This window comes from Sorghum bicolor, chromosome 2, assembly GCF_000003195.3.
Source record: "Sorghum bicolor cultivar BTx623 chromosome 2, Sorghum_bicolor_NCBIv3, whole genome shotgun sequence".
Lineage (NCBI taxonomy): Eukaryota > Viridiplantae > Streptophyta > Magnoliopsida > Poales > Poaceae > Sorghum > Sorghum bicolor.
The window spans coordinates 72,723,487-72,744,884 of NC_012871.2; the positions used below are offsets into that span (position 1 = coordinate 72,723,487).

The 21,398-nt window shown below is 42.6% G+C and overlaps 1 protein-coding gene across 1 annotated transcript; it reads left to right on the plus strand.

Annotated features, from left to right (window-relative positions):
- LOC8060659 (putative methylesterase 11, chloroplastic) lies at positions 11,133-15,415 on the plus strand. Its single transcript, XM_002460930.2, has 5 exons — positions 11,133-11,631; positions 13,099-13,335; positions 14,346-14,489; positions 14,637-14,768; positions 14,891-15,415. Exons 1-5 carry the CDS (start codon positions 11,290-11,292, stop codon positions 15,179-15,181), a joined length of 1,146 nt encoding a protein of 381 aa, XP_002460975.1. The 5' UTR covers positions 11,133-11,289; the 3' UTR covers positions 15,182-15,415.

Sequence of the window (21,398 nt, forward strand, 5' to 3'; positions counted from 1 at the left end):
GCCGGCCCTCACACATGACACATTCATGCCAGCCATGGGGGGTCCGTGGTACGTACGTGACATAGCGAGAATAATCAGTGGCCTAAACCGGCAAAGCCTGCCTAGCTAAGCACAGCTGGGCAAATTATTGTGGCGCTGCTTTCATTTGTTGTTCATGTGCCCTGCGACAGTGCAGAGAGCAGAACATGATCATGGGTTCATCATGGTGTTCTCGCGTGATTGCTACTGTGTGTACTAGGACAAGGCTTCTACACTTCAACCAAAACCTTGTTTAGTTCCTAAAATTTTTCAAAATTCTCAATCATATCGAATTATTAAACACATGCATAGAATATTAAATTTAGATAAAAAAATTTACCTTTAATTTATGAGACGAATATTTTAAGCTTGGTTAATTCATGATTGGACAATAATTGTAAAATTCAAAGGAAATTGTTACAGTAGGCAAACCCAAAATTTTTCACAAACTAAACAAGGCCTAAAACTGAACCACGCTATGTGTAAATCCTACTGGCGTACATGTGCGTTTTTCATCTAGCCATGTTAAACTTGAGATATTTTCATTCTATATAGAAAACTGTATCATAATATAGAAAATAAAAGTGATTGGCTTGAAATATTTTCATTCTATTTTTATCTAGCCATGTTAAACTTGAGATGTTTTGACTCTTTAAGAATGTTGAAATGACTTATAATTTGAAATATATGGAGGGAGTAGAAGGCAAGCTGACAAGAACCATATGAAATGAAGGCATGTGTGGATTAGTTAAAACGATGGGCAATAGTGAAAACCATGTTGGACCGTTGAAGATTTGCTGTACGACTCTTTCGGGTTGACCGGTTTCAAAGCTAAAGAGATCATCACGAACCTTCTTCCGATCTATTGTATTTGAGAAAAAAAATTCTAATGCAAATTGAGGTCATACACGACGACGCGCGCCTGCTGAGACGATTATAACGTGCCAGCCACATGCAACTGCGCTACCTACTGCAGTCCAGCGTACATGCATGATCCAAGCTTAATTTCTTGTTTACCGTGTATGTATGTGCGAGGTTGACAAGCACCTATAGACATAGACCTCTATAACTTTTCTCTTCAAACGCGTCGTCTGTATATACACCATAATTATTTTCGCAAAGCTATTAATAAAAATTAAACAAATACTCTGTATATGCTGAAATATACAGAGTATTTCAGCAATCGCGTAGGAATTTCAAGAACAAAATCATTCTTCCAAACGGGGCCTAAAGAGGTTGAATATATATAATGTACGGTAGTCAATAGGTAGACCAATCTCGCTCGCTAGTAAGATAGATTCAGATTGCAGTTGAGATCTGCCATAAACTAATGAATCACGAACCAATAATTAGCTACGATAGTCTGCCTTCTCGACACTGTTTGCATTGACCGTACTTGGCAGTTGGCAGCAAGGGAGCACATGCCTAGCATGTGTAGCTACGGCAGCCGTGCATGTGTACCTTGCTCCCTTGCATTGACAAATCATGTCGTCGGTTAAGCTTACTAGCTAAGCATGCGCATGATTGTACAGCAGTATGCAGATTGGGAATTTACTGAGCAATGACTGCTTCTCAGGACGGGTCATGCGTGTGTGTAAGGTACAGCGAAGCATGCAGATCGAGGCTCTGAATGTTCTTGTTCTCTGCAATCTACCATCTATTCTCAGAAACTGGATCTGAGACCTGACCTGAGCTGATGGAGAGTGAAGAACAAGTTGGAGACTGATGGTAACTTATCTGGTATTGAGGCCTCGCAAAGCTTTGTTTGAGTCGAAAGAACTGCCATACGGGCCGGATCAAATCAAAGACCATCCACCAAATGGGCCTGAAGACAGTTTAGAATCTCGGCCCATCCACACGGATGTGCGAGATTTACGATTGTGTTGTACTAACACGATGAATCTTATCAGTAGTTGTCAATTTTTACGCTTTTATTAATTGCGGTATTATTAAAGGACCTGGTGTACATATTTTAAGCGTTACCCGGGGGTTCTGAAGCAAGCAGGCTTTCTAAATGTTCTTAACCTTGTAATCTTGGGAATTGGAATGGAACGAGGGAAACGAGAAAGATGGGGGAAGACTAGTGGGCCAAAGCGAACTCGCACTCATCTTAACACTGGGCCGAGATTTATCTGAATGCAGCGTTCTGAATCCGCAGCCCACAAGATCAATCAGCAGAACGAGCAGCAATGCACAAGGATTTTGAACTGGTTTGAAAAGTCATGGCTAAAATGAGAGAAAAACATTGTTGGTTGCCAGAAAAAATACGACTGATATAACTGATCTTTTTGAAAGTCTTTTGAAACGCGAATAGCTGGAGTGCACATACTGACATACTCCGTATTCTAGATCATCTTAACTCTTAAACCCCCAAGTCATCGTCTCAGTTTATACATACACTCGCCAGCACAAAGGTCAGTGAAAAAACATTCTGGAAAGAACTATTATAATTTAGAAGAATAGAACGAATTATAAAATACTAGAAGTATGTCCCGCACGTTGCCATGAGACGTTCTTATAAAAAATATATTACTATATGGTATTATGTATACTGTATCAGTGTGTATATATATATATGTATTTATACTTGTTTATCGGTTTGAGTATGTTTATATACTCATATTAAGATACTCTAGATCTTACCATGTGAAAAATTTTCAAAAAAAATATATTTTAAATATATTACTAAAATGCCACTACTATATTATATACAATAAGTATAACCATATATTCTATGTATGTATGCATACTTAACATACATATCACTCTAGATGGTCTAGTATGATCATATACTTTGTCTATATACATTTCGTCCGGTCATATATACCTTAAATCTAGAGATATATAGATGAGAGTAACTACACGCGCGTGTAAAAGAAACGTGTCTATATATATATATATATATATATATATATATATATATATATATATATATATATATATATATATATATATATATATATATATATATATATATATATATATATATATGATTTGTATATTATTTTTTCATATCAGATTTGATAAGAATCGGTAAGCTAATAGAAGAAAAACCAATAAAATATTTGACCACATTGTAGGAGATATGTGATAAAATAAATAGTATATGTAGATAACTTTACTTTAATATATTAAAGATCAAAAGTATTGCACATAATAAAGAGAATGTAGACATTTTTTTGTAATTAATATAAGGATGACATGGATAGCTTGCACAGAAGGATTGCAAGTTAGTGGGACACTTAGTGAAAAATGATACGGACATCTTGCATGAAGGGAAAAACAATTCAGTGAGGTTTAGCTTTATAAAAATTCAAAATTGGGTTTTTTTAAGAGGAGGATGAAGATGCTGCCGTGCCTTACTTTTTTTTTGAGGGGCTGCGGTGTCGTACCTTTAGATGTGTGCGTCGATGGAGCCATGGAGATGGAGCCACTGGGCTGGGTGTGGGCTGCATTTGTAAATGAACCACCGTGCAAAAAGCGGCCCACAAAAAGATGTGTGCCTCTGTCGCCAGGGCGTTGTGCCGAGAATTACTTTTTGTTTGACACAAAGTACTACTTTAGGTCAAATTCTTTACCGTTTTATATATATATATAACTTTACCATTTAACGTTTAGGATAATCCTGAGATGGTAGCATCTCCAAGAGTACCTTAATTTTTTCTTCCCAAATCATATAGCTTTGCAACTCCTAAAAACATATTGGGAGAAAAAAAAAGTCCATCTCCAAGAGTTTTCAATAATCCACTCCTAAAATATAAGATAATTTTGCATCAAGAATCCTATACAGAGTGATGCGCACGATAAAGGCCGCACCAGTTTTTACGCAGGATACCATCCTATTTAGTAATTACCAATAAATAGGGAAGAGATATAGGGTACTCTTGGAGATGAGTCTTTCTCTTTTTTTTTCCAAAAAAATATGGATACGAAAAGGGATATGGGGTACTCTTAGAAATGCTCGGCTCCTGTGATGAACTCGGCTACAAACCTGTTCATCCAATATGCTCGTAGATGTAGAATTTGCATGTGTATTTATAGGAGTAAATGTACGTACGTGGCTTCTTTGTGGCTATTTACCGTATAATGTTTTAAAAGAGAGAGAAACTTGGTATGGCAACTTTTTCTAGTTATAGTGACTTTGGAGTTAGTGCTCACCATTTTTCAGTAGTTTATAATAAACTTTTAAATGAATAATGGGCCTGTTGGTCGATGGGACTCAACTCAGCTGCTGCCCCCCAACGACCCACTTGTCACATGTGTGCGATTTCTGCCTAAAAAAGAACTCTATGCGAATCGTCGGCAACCAGAAGCATTTTACAGTGCAAAAGTCTCCTGATCGATCGATCCATCGGTGCCTTTCCGCGCACATGATTGTATGGATGCTGCTTGCACGCATGCAGTTCATCCAAGCGTTGCACACACGCATTCCTGGACCACAAACTGCTCGTTCAGGTTGCTGGGGACCTTGAGGTCGTACTTGTTTTATTTGTTGGGGATCATGTGAAGTAGATGCACGTCTGTAGGTATTTTTGCCTGATCGACTCAGCTGCTCGTCTCTATCTTCACTCTTTACTCTGAAAGTCTGAAGAATGCAAGGACAGTTAGAAGCTTCAGCAGGTATAGTATTTCTGTATTTGAATGCATGCACAGGTCTATACCGCTGGTTAGCAGCTCAACCACCACATGATCTTCAGTCAGTTGCTTTCAGTTTGATGAAGAACCAGATGCCTGTGTGCACTGAAGGACGTAGACCAATTAACTCACGTAGCTCGCAGATGTGGATCCGTCTGCTTCAGATTTCAGTCGGTGTTGAACTGACCCCTGCTGGTCCCAACGTCTGTCCTGGAATGCTTATGTACTTTAAGTATAACTAGAATATCTTAAGGTTCTTCTTTATGGCAAGAATCAATCAACCATTGCTTTCAGTTTCAGTCAGTTTCAGACAGCCTAGGTGACTCATTCTCCTGCTTCAACAACTTTGAACATGCAGTGACATATGCATGGGCCTGGATCACACATCTTTCTGATGAGCTTACTAGCTAGGACAGCAAAGACAAGAAACTCTTCAGACAGTTGAGCTTATAATCAAGTTGCAGTAATCTTCCTTGACTTTTATCTGCTGCTACTATCTCACAAGCTGACGTACAGGATCAATGCAACACACCACCCGTAACAATAATATGATATGCTGCTAGGTAGGAGTATTTTCTTGCAGGTTTGAGGCAGCAGAATCTCTTGGAGCCGTAGTCTGCACTCCAGAAGTTCATGAGGAAATGATGACTCGTAGTCGAAGCACCCACACGGTGTTCAGATGATGCTGTTCTATGATTAGTCATGAGGGGCCGTATCCCTGCTTCTTTTGTGATGAAGCTAAAAAAGGGCAGGGAAAGATATAAACCGTACACGGAGTCTCATGTGATTCATGATATTTGTGGGTGGCTCTGATCTGATGCCATGGGATCGCAAGTGAACAATGATGCTCCTCATCTCTGCCTGATCTGTGGGACTTTTTTCCCCTCACATTCCAAAAGAATGGCCCAGAAGAAACTTCCAGTTCAGCTTTTGGTGGGTAACATGTGAGGAAGCAAGCTGTTGGGGTTGGGGATCAGATGTGAATTGATATGCCTCAAAATAAATCAGATAAAAATCCACCTTTAGTGTTGCTATTTTTGTGTGTTGCGTGTCAGCAAAGTTGACATAAGAAAGAGATGATGTTCATGTTGGTAAATGTGACTGGTGGTGATTCTAGTAAAATTGCAGCTGGTAATAAGTTGCATCATTCTTGGCGTTCTCTGCTGAAGCTTTGTTGATATATAGGTGCCATCACATGTATGGACTATTATGGTTGCTTAGTGCTTGGACAAATGGACCACCCAATTAAGTTTGCACTGCTGACATGCATTTTGGAAAGCTCAAAAAGCCCATGACTGACAAGTGACAAGCATATATCCTTACCACATGTCTGCATCTGGGGGCAGAAAAACTCAAAATCTTATTAAAAGAACTGACCCATTTGTGCTCTCTCTACTACGTGTGAACTAATCATGCTGAGCATTTGTGGTTAGCAGCCCAACAGTCTTTTATTTTTAGTTGGGGAATGAGAAACCAAGGATGACAAATCGGTGCCCTTACCTAACCTTTTTCTGTGTGTTGTTCATCAGAAAGGGTAAAAAATACATATCTTCAGAAACTAAGGTTAATGCTTTTCATCTTTTTATTAGAAGCTTGTCCACAGAATTCAGCTCAGAAAAAGACAGCAGGCCGACTGAAGGAGAAGCCAAGCCGTGACGATGACAGGAAACCACTGATTTGCTGCACCACCACGCCACTCCGTCCCTGTGTTTTCATAAATCCACAGCGGTTGATCTGAAACGCGACGAGCCGCGCAGCTACTGATGATGATCGGAAGAATCCACGGCGGATTGACGGAAGCACGACGGCGGTGATCGATCGGCGGCAACCATGTGTTCCGCGCGGTTGGTGCGCGGCCGGCATGGCGCCAATTCAAGCCGCCAAAGGCATTTGACAAGATCACCTCGACACCTGTCAAGTCTTGGCGAAGTGCGTGCGTGCGTGCGACTACGCAAGGGCAAGGCTAGCTATCGCTGGAGGAGGTGGAGCCAGCCCCCGGATGGGATGGGAGTTGGGAGCTTTTGCACTAGAGTAGTTTATAGACGTGATGTGATTCTTCCCGTAATCAGGATCCCCAACAACCGAAGAGGAAGCAAAGAGGCAGCTGGGACTGGGAGCGTCGTCGTCACCGGTGGCCGCGTGAGCCGTAATGCCGTATCGCCGTGCGTGCATCCCATGGATGGCAATGGCAATATTCAATGGGCGCGAGGACATGGGCTGGCAGGACATGCATGCGCACTGATCCGTGGGTGTGTTCATTTGGTCGTCATAAAGAATACCGCGTCCATTACAACTCTACTAGCGAAATTCAAGTCCAAGTTATCTTGAGTTCGACTATATTTACTTTATATACTAAAAAGTATCAATGTTTATTATATTATATTTATAATAAAATATATTTTACTGTATCAGTAATATCTATATCTATATCTATTATAGTCCTAAATCTCATTAGCCATCATATCTCGACATGCAAGCATTCCAACTCAACAATTTACTATCACATGCATTTAATTGTTATCGTTAGTATGCCATGCCATCCATGACCATGAACTTACAATATTTTATTCCATCATATAAGTAATTTACTCTAGTTTTGTTCTAATTCATTGACAGTTTCTACAACAACACACAGGGTATGCTTGTAGTTTATCTAATGATAGAACTAGAATTATATTATTTTCAAGATGGAGGCAGTAAGAGTTTACTTCAAGATATGCTCGTCTACTTCTTGAGTTACACACGCGATCTAAGATTTGCTCACCGTGCTTTGTACCGCCGATGGTGTCATCCGCCCCCACGCCGATGTGGAGAAAGAGAGAGAACAGAGAAAAGAAACATACGAGAGAGAAATAAAACAGCATGTTTATTCAAGTTTATCTGTCGAATCTGTAAATCATTCAGTAGTGTTTTTTTATCACAATAAATCACCGAACAATATTTTCAGCCATGACTTTTCAGCCAAGCGAACATGTTTAAATATGTGGGCTTCATTGCCATGTGTTGTTCATGTCAAAGATATCATCCTTTAAAACAGCTAGATGGCTAAATCCAAACAATTTTGGTAGTTGGATTTCGTCAAAGATTTCTGATTCTTAAGTTAGTATATGGCACAAAACCCTAACAATAGTTGTATGTGAGAGTGAGACATTTTTTTTAAAAAAAATGCGTAAACTAAAGATGGTGTGACAACTGACAAAACATTATATCTAGAATTATAATCTTTTTTGAATCGACGGAGCACATCCCATGATCTATTGTTTTTTTTTCGAAGAAAAAAAAGAGAGATATGGATAGCTGTGTCGTGATCCGTATGCCACGACTGCCAACAAACACCCCGGATATGTCGTCCCAATCAATAATTCAATATCCAGCAGATACCTCCCGTAGTCCCGTTCCACTCTTTTTCTATATGATGAATTGAAGCAAGCGCGAGTCATGCCCATGATGCATGTTTGTTGCGGATGAGCCCTGGCCTGGTCAAACCAAGCACGTTGTTCACTTGTTCTCTGCTCTGACTGAACCCGTGGAGTCAAATCAACTATAGCTCGGCACGGCATGGGTTTTGTTTGACTCTGATATGGCTTGCCTTTGAGGCCTTGTTTCCAATTTTTTTCAAAATTCTTCGTTACATCAGATTTTAAGGCATATATATGAAGTGTTAAATATAAATAAAAATAAAAATTAATTATATAGTTTATCTTTTGACCATAATTAGTTTATGATTAGACAAAATTTGCCATAAACAAACGAAAATACTACAGTAGCGAAATCCAAAAAATTTCGCGAACTAAACCAGACCTGAGCTTCAATATCAGACTCACTCGACAACCGCCCGGTCAATTTATAGTTACCACTATATATTATTACCAGCAATGGCCACGGCCGACGGCGCGTCTTTGTTCCTGCTGTTCTTTGCTGGAGCAGGAATTCAATCCAGCGCCGCCAGAGTTTTCTACTCCGTCGACTTGCCGGCGCCGCCGGCAGATGATGAGGTCCGTGGACACGGCCACCGGCGCACGCCGCGCACGTCGTCAGTGACCTGAGACCTGGATCTGCCCGTTGTGGCAAGGACGGGACAGGCAGTGAGGATACCCGGTGCTAGCTCGCGGCCATTTCAATGGCAGCAAGGACTTGGGATCTGCGCCTGCACTGGCGTTCGTTAGTCGTTACGCATTCACCCAACTCGAGGCAGCTCCGAGTTTGAGCCATCAAAAATCAAGCTGCCCCACAGCAAAGAAAAGGCACAGCGACAGGGCAGAGCGGCTGTCCCTGACTCCTTGTCCGTATCGAGGCTGGGCAACGGACGTCTGGCGTTTTCTTCCTTTCATCAAGATGCCAGCGTGCATTTCTCAGACCAGACCAGAGCACAGCTTGGAATTTCCTGTGCCTTTGATGACTCCTGGCTGCTGTTAAGTGTTAACAAAACAACCAAACATGCCGCTCGCATTTTGACTTGTAGTATATAATTTACATTCCTTCAGTCTTTAATAACACCCTTCAATCCCTCTTCAGTCTCCACTAGAATAATGAACAAGGCCTTACATATACTCCGTAGGTAGAACAAGGCCCTACATAGGCACAAAGCAAGCGAACAAGTAAAGTAAATTTTACTTCAAACCTCCTACCTTCAGCTACATGCACAAATGGATGCTCTATTTACTTTTTCTAGTTTTCTCAGGAATAATTCAGCAGGTGCTCTTGTGGGCAACTAGTTACTGGAGCTCTTTGGCAGGGCTCCTGTATGGGCTTCAGCTCTGGCTTGTAGCCTCGTACAGGAGCTGTGCCAAACGCCTGTTTTGGAAAGAGCTTTGCATGGGGAGCTAGTCAAGAGCCAGAGCCATTTTTTGCCTACGCAAGAAAAGTCTCAAAAACGAGTTTCGCGTGGCTTCTTGCTAGGTTCGCATCATCTAGTTCCGAATGAGCCATTTTGTCAAACATTTTTCACAACGGCTTTAGCTTCTCCAGAGGAGCTGCTTCTTCAGAAGAGCTAGAGCCGAAGCCATTTCTGGAGGAGCCAGAGCCCTACCAAACAGCTAAGTCAAAAACGGCGGTGTGGTATACTCCTTCAAGTTTTTTTCTTCTTTCTAAACAAAGAATAATTCACTGAACATGCAAATGGCAGCGACCTTTTTTTGCCCCCATGGTACAAGGGGTTAAGGCTTCCTCCGGCGGTGTTTGCTCTTTTTTTTGTTGGTGTCCAGACAATACGCACTTTTGTCATTATTTGACTATAGAAAAAATATATAAATTATCTGTTCTTTAATTGTACCAATTGATTGTACAGAGATTGCTACCTACAAATTCAAGCACATGGAATATTTTTAGCAACAATAAAGAACATAGTATAACTAGTAGCTAGATATCTAATAATCCACGAAAGAATGTAGTTTTAGTTGCATTCTTTGTTAAGGCGTCTAAATATTGACCAAATATATATACATATATAGATATAAATATTAATGCTCATGACCCCAAATAATATAGTATAAAAAATATCTCACGATAAATATAATAACACTTATTTGATATTATAAATATTTTTTTTATTTATAGTTAGTCAAACTCGAGACACTTTATCTTGGTACTATGCCAAAATTGCATTATTTTGTGGATAGAGAGACCGAGGGAGTAGCTAATAAGTTATTTGGATCTACCTACTAATAAGTTACTAATAGGCACGAAGTAGTTGGTATCTATTGGCACCTTTTCTCAGAATCACGCAAAACTTTTATGCGTCTTTGTATCAAGGAAGAGAAAAAATTTAATACAACACGCCTTAGTGGTGCCCCCAGTGATCAGAAAAGTTGTATGTGGATGCTCATATCCTCCCTAGTGTACTAAAAATGTATCTCACCTATTAGTAGTTCTAAAACTATACTTATAGAATTAATATTTAGCAACTCTCTAATTAATAGTTAGTAGATACATTACTAGGACTTTTGAATGCATTAGTATTAATTTTAGCCACTGATTACTAGCACCAATAGATCAAATGAACCCTAAGATACTACCCCTTTCTAAAATAAGTGTCATTCTCGCTTTTCGGGGAGTAAAATGTTTTTAACTTTGATTAAATATATATACAAATATTAATATTTATATTACATGATTAGTATCATTAGATATATAGATTATTGAATCTATTTTTAATAAAGTTTTTATTTAGAGATACAATTATTGCTAATATTTTTTCTACAAACCTAATTTTAAAAGGATTGACGTACATGGATACCTATAGCGACATTTGTTTTGGGACGTTATGGATAATGACTCGCGGTTCCAAATGTCAATGGCGTGGTACAAAATGTCAAAAAACGATGCCCGACCAAATTTCGATAGATTGAACCTGAACACGGCACTTCTTTGAAGCATCAATAAAGGCTAGTCGTAGCCTGAAACAAAATTCCTTAAACAAGGAGCCCTTTGGTGCAAAAGTGGCGGTACCAGAGGAAGTATATAAATTTTCGTATCCTTTTGCCTGCCATTTCTGCCGCGCCCGCTGCCTGCCTGCCGCTGCCGCCCCCTGCTTCCACTTCTTTCCCCTCCTCGTCAAGCTCCCCTGAATCGCGGCAGCAGCACCGGAGCAGCCAGGCGAAGGATTTTCCCCGCTCCGAATCTACCCGGCTCCGCCCGATGGGCTCGCTGATGTCCTGCCTCTCCGACCCCTGCCCGTCGGGGAACAGGTCCCCGCCGCTGCAGGCGAAGCGGCGCTCCTCCACCTCTTCCCGCGGCCGTGGCGGGAGAGACTCCGCCAAGGCCTCCGTGTCCTTTGACGAGGAGGCGCTGGCCGCGGCGGCAGCGCTCGTGCTGGGGCAGAGGGGCGCCGCCGGTGGCCTGGGGGCATTCGAGCGGTCCGCGTCGGTGCGATACGCTGCCAAGCGCCAGAGCCAGGGCCCGCCACTGCCCCGGAGCAGCAGCACGCGTCCGAGGTCGCTCGCTGACCCCGAGCTCCAACCGCAGCAGCTCCTCGCCAAGGTGAGAACCCTGCCATACTACTCCTTCCTCCATAGCTTGCCTGCCCCTCTCGGCCTTTACTCCCCATTACTTGGTTTGGTTGGTCATTGGTGTGCGTGCCGCCGCGTTGAATTCTTTGTGCAGTCTCGTCTGACTTTATGCCTTATTTTCTGCGAGTTTCCACTGCGATTGGCTGTCCTTGCGTCGAATGTAAGGAAAGCAGGGGCTATGGGATCCCCCTACTCGGTTCTCTCGTTGTCGCGGTTCAATTTTCTTACGTTTCTTTAGATGAAATTTAGTGTTTGCTCGATTCAGTTGCAGAAAGGCACGATCTTTGGTGATTCAGATTCTTCTTGTTTTTCTGATTTATTGTATTGCATCATGGCATGCGTCAATGCCTGGCCAGTTTGCAGTTTAATTCGATGCTCCCTCGTGGACGAATACACCCCTGATTTGTTTCTATGAAGGAAAGTATGAATTTGGCTCTGGTAAGAACTAGGCAGGCGATTACATTTCGCACTTCGTGACTTTGGGACCGGGCAATCTGGTTTACATAAGCCATAGGCGAGAGACCGTTCAATTCCACCTGCAAATCCGAACCGGTGCAATGCACGTGCTTGCTTCCATCTGTAGTTATCAACATATAGACTAAGACCTGACTTTAACATCTGTAGTTGATGAATACTCTTGAGAGGAGTGTGAACAAGTAGTTATCTCACAACGACCAAGCACTGATTTGGTCAAAATTTAGAGGAACTGGGAAACTTCCGTTGTTGACTGATAGTAGTTGGTCGTACATTGGTTTTGTTCAGAAGCTCTTATGCATAGGGGCTGTAGAAACTGATCGATTGTTGTTTCTAGCTCTGGTGGGATCATATTGGCTTGTGTGTTCATTGCTCTGGAGAAAGGACAAAGGAGAGCCTAGGAGGTCCCAACTTGTGCTGGTGGGGGATCTGGATATTGTTTACTTCAAATTGTTTCAGTATCGACACAAGATATGTTGTTCCCAGGTTTGCCCTGGCTATGAATGGGATGGGCAGCCAGCGTGGCTACTAATTTGTCTTGAGTATATTATATACTGGCATTTCTAATTACTATAACAGTGGTGTTGACTAGTAAGAGGATAACGGCCATGAAGGAAACCGAGGATGATTGGGATTGGGAGGTTTGTGTTTGACATTTTCAAAGTCATCTGTCAGCTACCGAATTCGATGCTGGTATGCTAAATTTGTTGGAAACTGTGAAAAGTTGAACAGAATCAGCATGGTATTTGACATTTCGAGGTGTTTCTTTCTTTTCGTGCTTATCAGCAAACAGTCATCTCCACAGTCCACATTTGTGACTCAGTATATTGTGTGCATATTTATCAGGACCTCAGATACTTTGTCGTTGTCTAGTTTCCTACCCATTTGATTTTAGTGTTTGATAATTTGTGTTCCTAGATTTTATCTTACTGCAATTTTTGACTTATGGTTCATTCTCAAACAGGATTTGAATACTAAGGATTTGGAAACCAACGTCATTGTTCTTGTTCATGGAGGTGGATTTGGCGCTTGGTGTTGGTACAAGACTATATCACTTCTTGAAGATAGTGGGTTCAAAGTTAACGCCATCGACTTAACAGGCTCTGGGATTCATTCTTACGACACAAACAAGATTAGCAGTCTTTCAGAGTACGCTGAACCACTTACGTCTTACCTTAAAGGCTTAGGTGGTGCTGAAAAGGTTACTCTCTTTCCATATATCAAGTTACGTTCCATTTGGGATATTGTAGTATCCATTGACTATTGTGGCACTGTGCATGATATTTGGTAATTTACATGCTTTCATGCTTCGACTGTAGTCCTTAACAATCTTATAATAAAAACTGGGATGACAGCGACTAACCTATCATTAGATGAGAGTTCTATAATGGCAAAGTAATACTTGTTCCTGCAAAAAATTGTATTCTACATTTCTGCATAAGCCATGGTAAGTTGCAGGCACATGGATTTCAGTACAGCGCCATACTTTAGGATCTTGTAGGCCGCCAATGCTATCTTCTTCCATCTCACACATTGTAGGTAAAAATAGCTAGTGCATCAGCATGAAAAATTTGAGTGAATTGTTAATCTAAATGTCAATGGACTTGGGTTGGACTTTAATCTTTTGAGATGGTAAGATTTTAGTAGTGTTACATTTAATCACTCAATTTACAAATACTGAAGTAGGAAAAACCATAGGCATAAGTACAATATGCCTGACATTCTGGGGAATCAATTTTGTAAGTGCTAAATTCTGTAGACTTTTTCTTTCTGTAAAGATCACAATCATAACATGAATCATCATAACTAATTCTCAAATCCCAGACTGAAGTGGTCCCAGATTATGGTGCAGAACCTAAGCACCACCTAACTTTAGTTATGATTTGATGCTTGGGGTGACATTATTATTATGTATGCACCAGTGACTTAGGTAGTTGCTTGCCACTCAAGTCGATCTGTATCTCTTAAAATGATCCTGGAAATATTTTGTGTACGATAAAATGCATCATCTCGATATTTTCCAAGATTTTATAGATAAGTCTTTAGCAATGCCAATATTGATATTTCAAAGCATCATATGAAGTTTTCAAGCGACTTTTGTACTGGCATGTTCAGACTTATGTGAAGATCCCTGCTTTGTTTGATTTTTTTTTTGAGCATATTCTTATCTGACCAGAAATATAACAATCGAATACCTCCAACATTATGCAGGTAATTTTGGTCGCTCATGATCTTGGTGGTGTCTGTGTATCCTATGCAATGGAGATGTTCCCATCCAAAGTTGCCAAGGCTGTTTTCCTTTGTGCAGCAATGCTGACAAATGGAAACAGTGCCCTTGACATGTTCCAACAGCAGGTTGGTCTCCTGGCCCAGCGTTAATTCTGTTGAACAACTGGCATTATAACGAATCAAAAAGACAAGGACATTAAACGTTGCCTTGTCTGGCATCAAAGTAGCATTGTCTTCCTATGATTATGTCCTGATGCCGTCCTTCCGCTCCAGATGGACACAAACGGTACTCTCCAAAAGGCGCAAGAATTCGTCTACTCCAACGGCAAGGACCGTCCTCCAACTGCCATCAACATCGACAGGGCCTTGCTTAGAGACCTGTTGTTCAACCAGAGCCCTTCCAAGGTACTAGGATTTTGGAGTACTTTGTTACTGTCACCGAGACAATCACCTCCATTCACATCACTGAATCCTACTTCTGAATTCTGAAGTTGTGATATGACACCCCCTACCTTGTGACTGTGCAGGACGTGTCGCTGGCCTCGGTGTCCATGAGGCCCATCCCCTTCGCCCCTGTGCTGGAGAAGCTTGTGCTCACCGCTGAGAACTATGGCTCGGTGCGGCGGTTCTACGTGGAGACCACGGAGGACAATGCAATTCCTCTGCCTCTCCAGCAGAGCATGTGTGGTGCCAACCCACCGGAGAAGGTGCTGCGGCTGAAGGGGGCGGACCACGCACCCTTCTTCTCCAAGCCGCAGGCGCTGCACAAGACCCTGGTCGAGATCGCCACCATGCCGCCGCCGGTCCAGGCTTCGTGAGATGGTGTTTGTTTAGCTTCAGGTTTCGCCGGCCGGCGAGCTTGCATGGCTGTTGTACATGCTGAGGATGGTATGGTTTGTGGCGGTGTGGCAGCAAGTAGGGGTTCTAGAATTTCAGCGTCGTCTCAACGAAAGGCATCCTTCCATAATATACTCACAGGCATCAGTTTTTTATATATTAGAAAAAAAACAAATCTTATTCTGGCCTGGAGAATCAATCAGTTCATTATTATAGTTCAGCCTCGTGCTAGATATAAAGCAAATAAAATTGAAGAGTAGTAAACAAAGCATTATAAAACCTATTACAAGAGAACTGTCCAACGGCAATCTTCATTACCATAATCTTCAACATTGACATTGCCCATACATCTGGCGTCGCTAACTCACTATCGTGATGAGCTCGCTGCAGTTACCTGCGTCTGCTCTGCACGCAATGGATAGGAAAAGGAGAGTTTTCCTCTGGTCGGGGGACAAGTCAGTGATTTCTTCTCCGACCGGCTGTCTAGTCGCTTGGACGAAGGTCTGCAGTCCCCGTGAGTTCGGTGGCTTGGGCGTCAGAGATCTGGAAATTCAAAACATCTGCTTGCTTATTAAATTGCTGCATCGACTACACTGTCCACAATAGTCTGCTTGGGCAGAATGGGTGCAGAGACGGGCTTCAACCATAACCTTAAACGGTGACCTCCATGGCGATCACTGGCGGACCCTGAGGGCCATCATCCCACTATATCAGGCCATTACTTCTGTCGTGCTTGGCGACGGCAAGTGCACCTCGTTCTGGAGTGATGTCTGGTTTCAGGATGAACCACTGGCAGACAGATTTCCAGCACTCATGTCTCACTGCACCCTAAAGCAGGCTTCGGTGTGGGAAATCAAAACAACCGGTATACTGCCGACCTTAGTGCCTCGTCTGTCAACCCCAGCAGAACACGAGCTACAACTAGTGCTCCAAATCATCGATCAAATAAAGCTCACTGCGGTACGCGACAAGAGAAGCTCACCTTTCTTCAGGCCAGACAACAGTCTCGACAGTGGTGCGCTATACAAGATGATCAAGGCAAGGGGACAGGAAGACAATCCAAGGGCAAACTTCATTTGGAAGAGCCTGGCTCCTCCAAGGGTGCAACTGTTTTTATGGCTTTTAATGCAAAGGAGGATTCAGTGCCGCTTGGTGCTCTTGAGGAAAGACATCGTTGATTCCGGAATTTGTGAAATCTGCAACGCTGCCGATGAGTCACCGGAACATGTCATCCATGGCTGCTGCCTTGGACGCGGTGTTTGGACAAGCTTGAATCTTCTGTCCATAATCTCAGTGGACATGAATGACCTCCATTCAGTTCAAGCTCATTCCTCTACCCAATCCCAGAGCTGGCGTCCTTTGTTGCTTTGGTATGCTGGCAGATTTGAAAGGCGAGGAATGCAAGGATATTCAGGAATGAAACGCAAACGGTGTTTCATGTGCTGCAGGAGTGCCTATCTGCTGCCACTATGTGGAACACAGATTCCCAACAAGGAAAAAATCAATCATAGATCAATGGTGCTCCATTCTGGTAATGGCTAGAGAAGGGCTAGAATAGAGGTTGGTAGGCAAGCTCTCAAACAACAGCAACATGTTTGCTGCTTTGTAACCCTGTCGCACTCTTTATCCCCCCACTCTGTAACCTTTGTAACCTAATAAATTTTTTCAGGTGGGGATCGACTCCCCCCCCCCCTGACCCAAAAAAAACTATCGTGACCAAAGTTTGAACGGTGGAGTTTCAGGAGACATTTCTATGACATCTTGGCCCTAGTCTATCTGACATTCTATCTAAAATACGAACGGCGTAACTTTTTTTTTTAAAAAAAAAAATGATGAAGCAGGAGGGCCGGCTCCAATGGTAGGATGGAACAATCCAATGTTGGGCTGCGCTTTCGTTGCAATTTTCCCGTGTTGGGCTAAGTCCTTAATTTGGTTGGAGTCTGGGCCGCCGAGAGCTGAGACGGACCAGCGTCTGACAGCCGTGCTGGTTCCGATTCGAATCCAATATACCGCGGCTGCACCTTGGCGTCGAGTTGCCGACTTGCTTTCATCGGAATCGATTTTGCTTTCGCCGATTACGACTTCGATTCTGCACTGTAAATGCAGCTCCATCTATAAAATCAAGGCCCCAAGCCAGCCAGCCAGCCAGCCCCCGCAACACATCCCAGATCAGACAGAGCTCCTTCCTTCGTTGGCGGACTTGGTAGCCGGCCGCAATGGCGAGATATATGTCGTCGTGCTCGTGCTCGTCCTCATCGTCTAAGCGGCAGAAGTTGAACAACCATGATCGTTACGCGATTATTAGGAGTAGCAATCCGCGGCGGAAGCAGCACCTGTACCTGGCGCTGGATGACTGGAATGGCGGGTACAGTATCCACAAGATTGACGCCGACGAAATCATGGATGACGACGACGATGAAGCCGCCACCGCCGCCGCTTCAGCAACTGACCGGGAGCAGCTGCACAAGCTCCCGGAGCCTGCTGCCGTCCGGTTAGCGTCGCCAGTTGTGGGTTGCCGCATGGCCTTCGCCGCCATGGGCACCAACATCTTCGTGGCCACCAACCCGCGCTGCAGGTACGACGACGCCGCCCCCAAACTGTTGGTCTACGACGCGGCGACAGGCGCTCTCTCAGGCGGCCCGCACCTTCCGGACCAGGAACGGCTCTACGACTTTGGTGCCGCAATGGCTGTCGGTGAAAGGCTGTACACCTTGACGTCGGTTTGTTTGGAGCTCAACGAGTGCCCCTCCTTCCGGGCCTTGTCGTGGGAGCCAACCACCAGGCCCGGCCGCGGCCTCGGTGTATGGGATCCGCGCATGGAGTGGTCCTGGAGCTGTGTGCCGCCGCCGCGGTTCCATGGGTTCGACATCGCCGCCTACGCGCTGCACCCGGACGGACGCACCATTTTCATATCGACGGCGCACCACAGTACCCACTCCTTCGACACTAGCAGCGGCGTGTGGACGGAGCTCGGGGACTGGGTGCTGCCCTTTCGAGGCCAAGCCTACTTCGACGCCGAGTTGGACGCATGGGTTGGACTTCACCACAAAGAGGGTGGATACGTCTGCTAGCTGCTGCCCAGTCGCCTCTCGCAGTCGCAGCGCCACCGAGCCGCCCGAGTGCAGCAAGCTCAACGAGAAGCTCTTCGGCAAGGAGGACTACCCAAAGGAGCAGCGCTTGAATACCACCCTTACCTACATGGGTGACAGCAGGTTTTGCCTCATCGAGAACGTCATGCCTCGTGATAATGATCTCAACGCTGTGCTCCACGTTACGTTGTTTGGCCTCAAGTTTGACCAGAAGGGAGATCGAGCTGCAAACTAAGATTCGCCGCAAGTCAAGATCATATGCAGTGTCCAAGAATACATTCCTATTCTCTCACGCAGCATTCTGGCTGTAATGTACTCCGTAGAACCTAATAATTACATTCTGGGCGGCCGGATGCTTGCAGCATACTGCTAACCTCTTGTATGCATATTATACTAATTAAATCTACCTAGAGATTCCCATTAATCTGATCTTAGTGCACAAGATGCTTAATTACTTCATTATCTATTATTAGGATCATGTCCATGTATTGCAACAGACAACGGAATACCGTCACGACAAGTTTGAACATGTGTTATATACTATAAAAAAATATTTGAATGTGACGCAACATTTTTTTAGCCATTTATCACTCTTCACGAGGCACAAACAATTAGAATGTAATTCAAGTTCTGATTTAAAATCAAAATAATCTAGTTCAAACCATAACAACTAGGTTCGCTACAACTATCTATTCTACTGTGCTCTTGTTGTGAACGTGTACAAAGACAAGGCTTCACCTTTCTTTTCATAAGTTTCTAACGATATAATTAAGTTATAAGGGTTGCATGATGCACGGTTAGATCAAGACCCAAATAGATCTACTAACAGAAAAACACAAAAGCATAACAACATACGAAACAAATACACAAACGAGAATAACACCGAAACACGATGTTTTTTTAACAAGATTCAATGATGTGTCTACATCATCAGAGTATGACTACAAGAGCTTCTCCCTATAAAATGCAGCCACATCAGCCTACCTAAACCAACCACCAAGTCATCTCATGATTACGATAGGAGTTGGCTCATATTTATGCTCTCCTTGGATACAAAGCTCGACTCTAATCCTATCTTAGCTGCTAATATAACTCAAGTCATAGCGTAACCAAACTATACAAATATTCAACACATATCTAATAAACTCCACCTTAGTGAATATGCATGCCACCTTGAAGTCGTCCATGCTAAATATTAGGGTAGTATTTATGCTCATTAACATGTTCATTTTTAATTATTAATTATCATAGCAAAATCTGTGCTAGTGCATATTTATTAGTGTATAATTAGTTGCTAATATTTTAGAACAAAGATATAGTTAGTACTTAGTATGCTATTTGTATCCAATTCACCCTCATCCAAACAAAACAAAAAATGGCATGTCGCATCCACCCATACAAACAAGTAGCATGAATCATTTTATCCCTCAGACCAAACATTATACATGACACCCTTAATCTATGGAGTTGTCGTTGTGCTCCTTTATTGCATATACCCATACATACACATACTCACCTATATGAACGTATACACACACATCTCACACTTATGTATACCTCCGAAAGACGAAGATGAACATATCACAAGGATTTAAAACCCAGTTGAACAAGTTCTACCATAAAAAACTCGATCAGTACTACAAGTTCTACTAGGTACTTTCACTGAGCATCTACTCACTACACTATAAAGGTAGGAAGGACCCCTCTTCTTTTATAATAAATACCTCCATCTCTAAATAAGTTAATTTCTCAAAGTAACCTAATCTTGTAAATTTGGCCGAATTTATAGAAGCTAACATTGGTATCATTAGAGACACCTAAATATATTTTATAGTGTACTTATTTTGTGTTATAAACGTGAATGACTTTCTTATAAATGCTTATATTTTGTGTCATACATTGCTGTTATTTTTTCTACAAAAGTTTGACTTAGAATGTAACTCTGAAATTTATTTATTTAGGGGTGAATGGAGTTTAATAAATAAATAAATAGAATTGGCGCGTCCAAAATAACACCGTGTTTTTGTACGACGTGCTCGGCGGCTACGTGATATAAAGCCTGATAGAGTGATAGGGGCCAGGCCTGGTATATATGCGGCTATACGGCTTTGCATTGGATCCGCTTGTGTTGTCTGCGTACACTGTAAACTTGCTGGGCCGGCGTGTTCAAGCCTAGTATAGGACATGGGCCGATGCCCGGTAGCTATGAGATACTTTGGCGTGACGCCTCAGTGAAGAAACTGACGATAGGATTAGGAATTAGATCGTCTGGGGCTGGGTGAGTCACAGATGCTAATCTGATGGCTCTAGAATTGGAACGGCTTGATGAGTTCATCACGGAACACAGATGCATACACTGATGATAGATGTCTCTGAAGAAGTTAACGATATGTTATGACTTGGAACCAGTGAATGAGCTAGTGACTAGTCACACCGCATAATAAAAAAACTACGTAGTGTGCACTCTACCTACAGAGCGTTACTACCTCATCATCCGATGAGACGACACGACACGACACGACACGACACGAGACGCCTTCAATCGTGCGTTTCGCCACGCCCCCGGCTTTATATATGTACGTACATGGTACACGTCTCTTGCTTCCCCGGAAAGCATCGATACACGTCTCTTTAATACCAGGTAGAAATGAAAATAGAGATTGAGATAAAGATTTATTCTATACCATCTGATCGTCATTGTTAGCTAGGTAGCATGGTTAGCGAGTATTAGGTTATGATCTCCTTTCTGCTAGAAGGGTAGAACCACATTAACCTTCTATTGTGCCATATTTGTGGCACGGCGTTATAACTTTTACATTTCTTGATCTTAAAATAAAGATGCACAAATCTTTTGTGAGAAAAAACTATTGCATTCCATCTATATATTTTGTTAAAATAGACGATTTTATTGCCCACACATAATGCTATAATCAGGAGGAAAAATCAAGGCATTTATATCAAAAGATAACAGGCGAATTTAAATGCGTTATTATTGTTCAAGCAAAGGAGGCCCTCGATCACGCCTTGATATTTGATAATATAATGCAGTCATTAGTACTGCCAAATACTCCTGTATAATATGCGATTGGAATTTACTAACGGAAATCAG

Excerpts from the sequence above, each read along its gene's own strand:
- LOC8060659 (XM_002460930.2), top strand. The coding sequence starts at position 11,290 with ATGGGCTCGCTGATGTCCTGCCTCTCCGACCCCTGCCCGTCGGGGAAC. Across the intron at positions 11,632-13,098 it reads CGCAGCAGCTCCTCGCCAAG|GATTTGAATACTAAGGATTT; the intron begins GTGAGAACCCTG and ends ATTCTCAAACAG. Across the intron at positions 14,769-14,890 it reads TCAACCAGAGCCCTTCCAAG|GACGTGTCGCTGGCCTCGGT; the intron begins GTACTAGGATTT and ends GTGACTGTGCAG.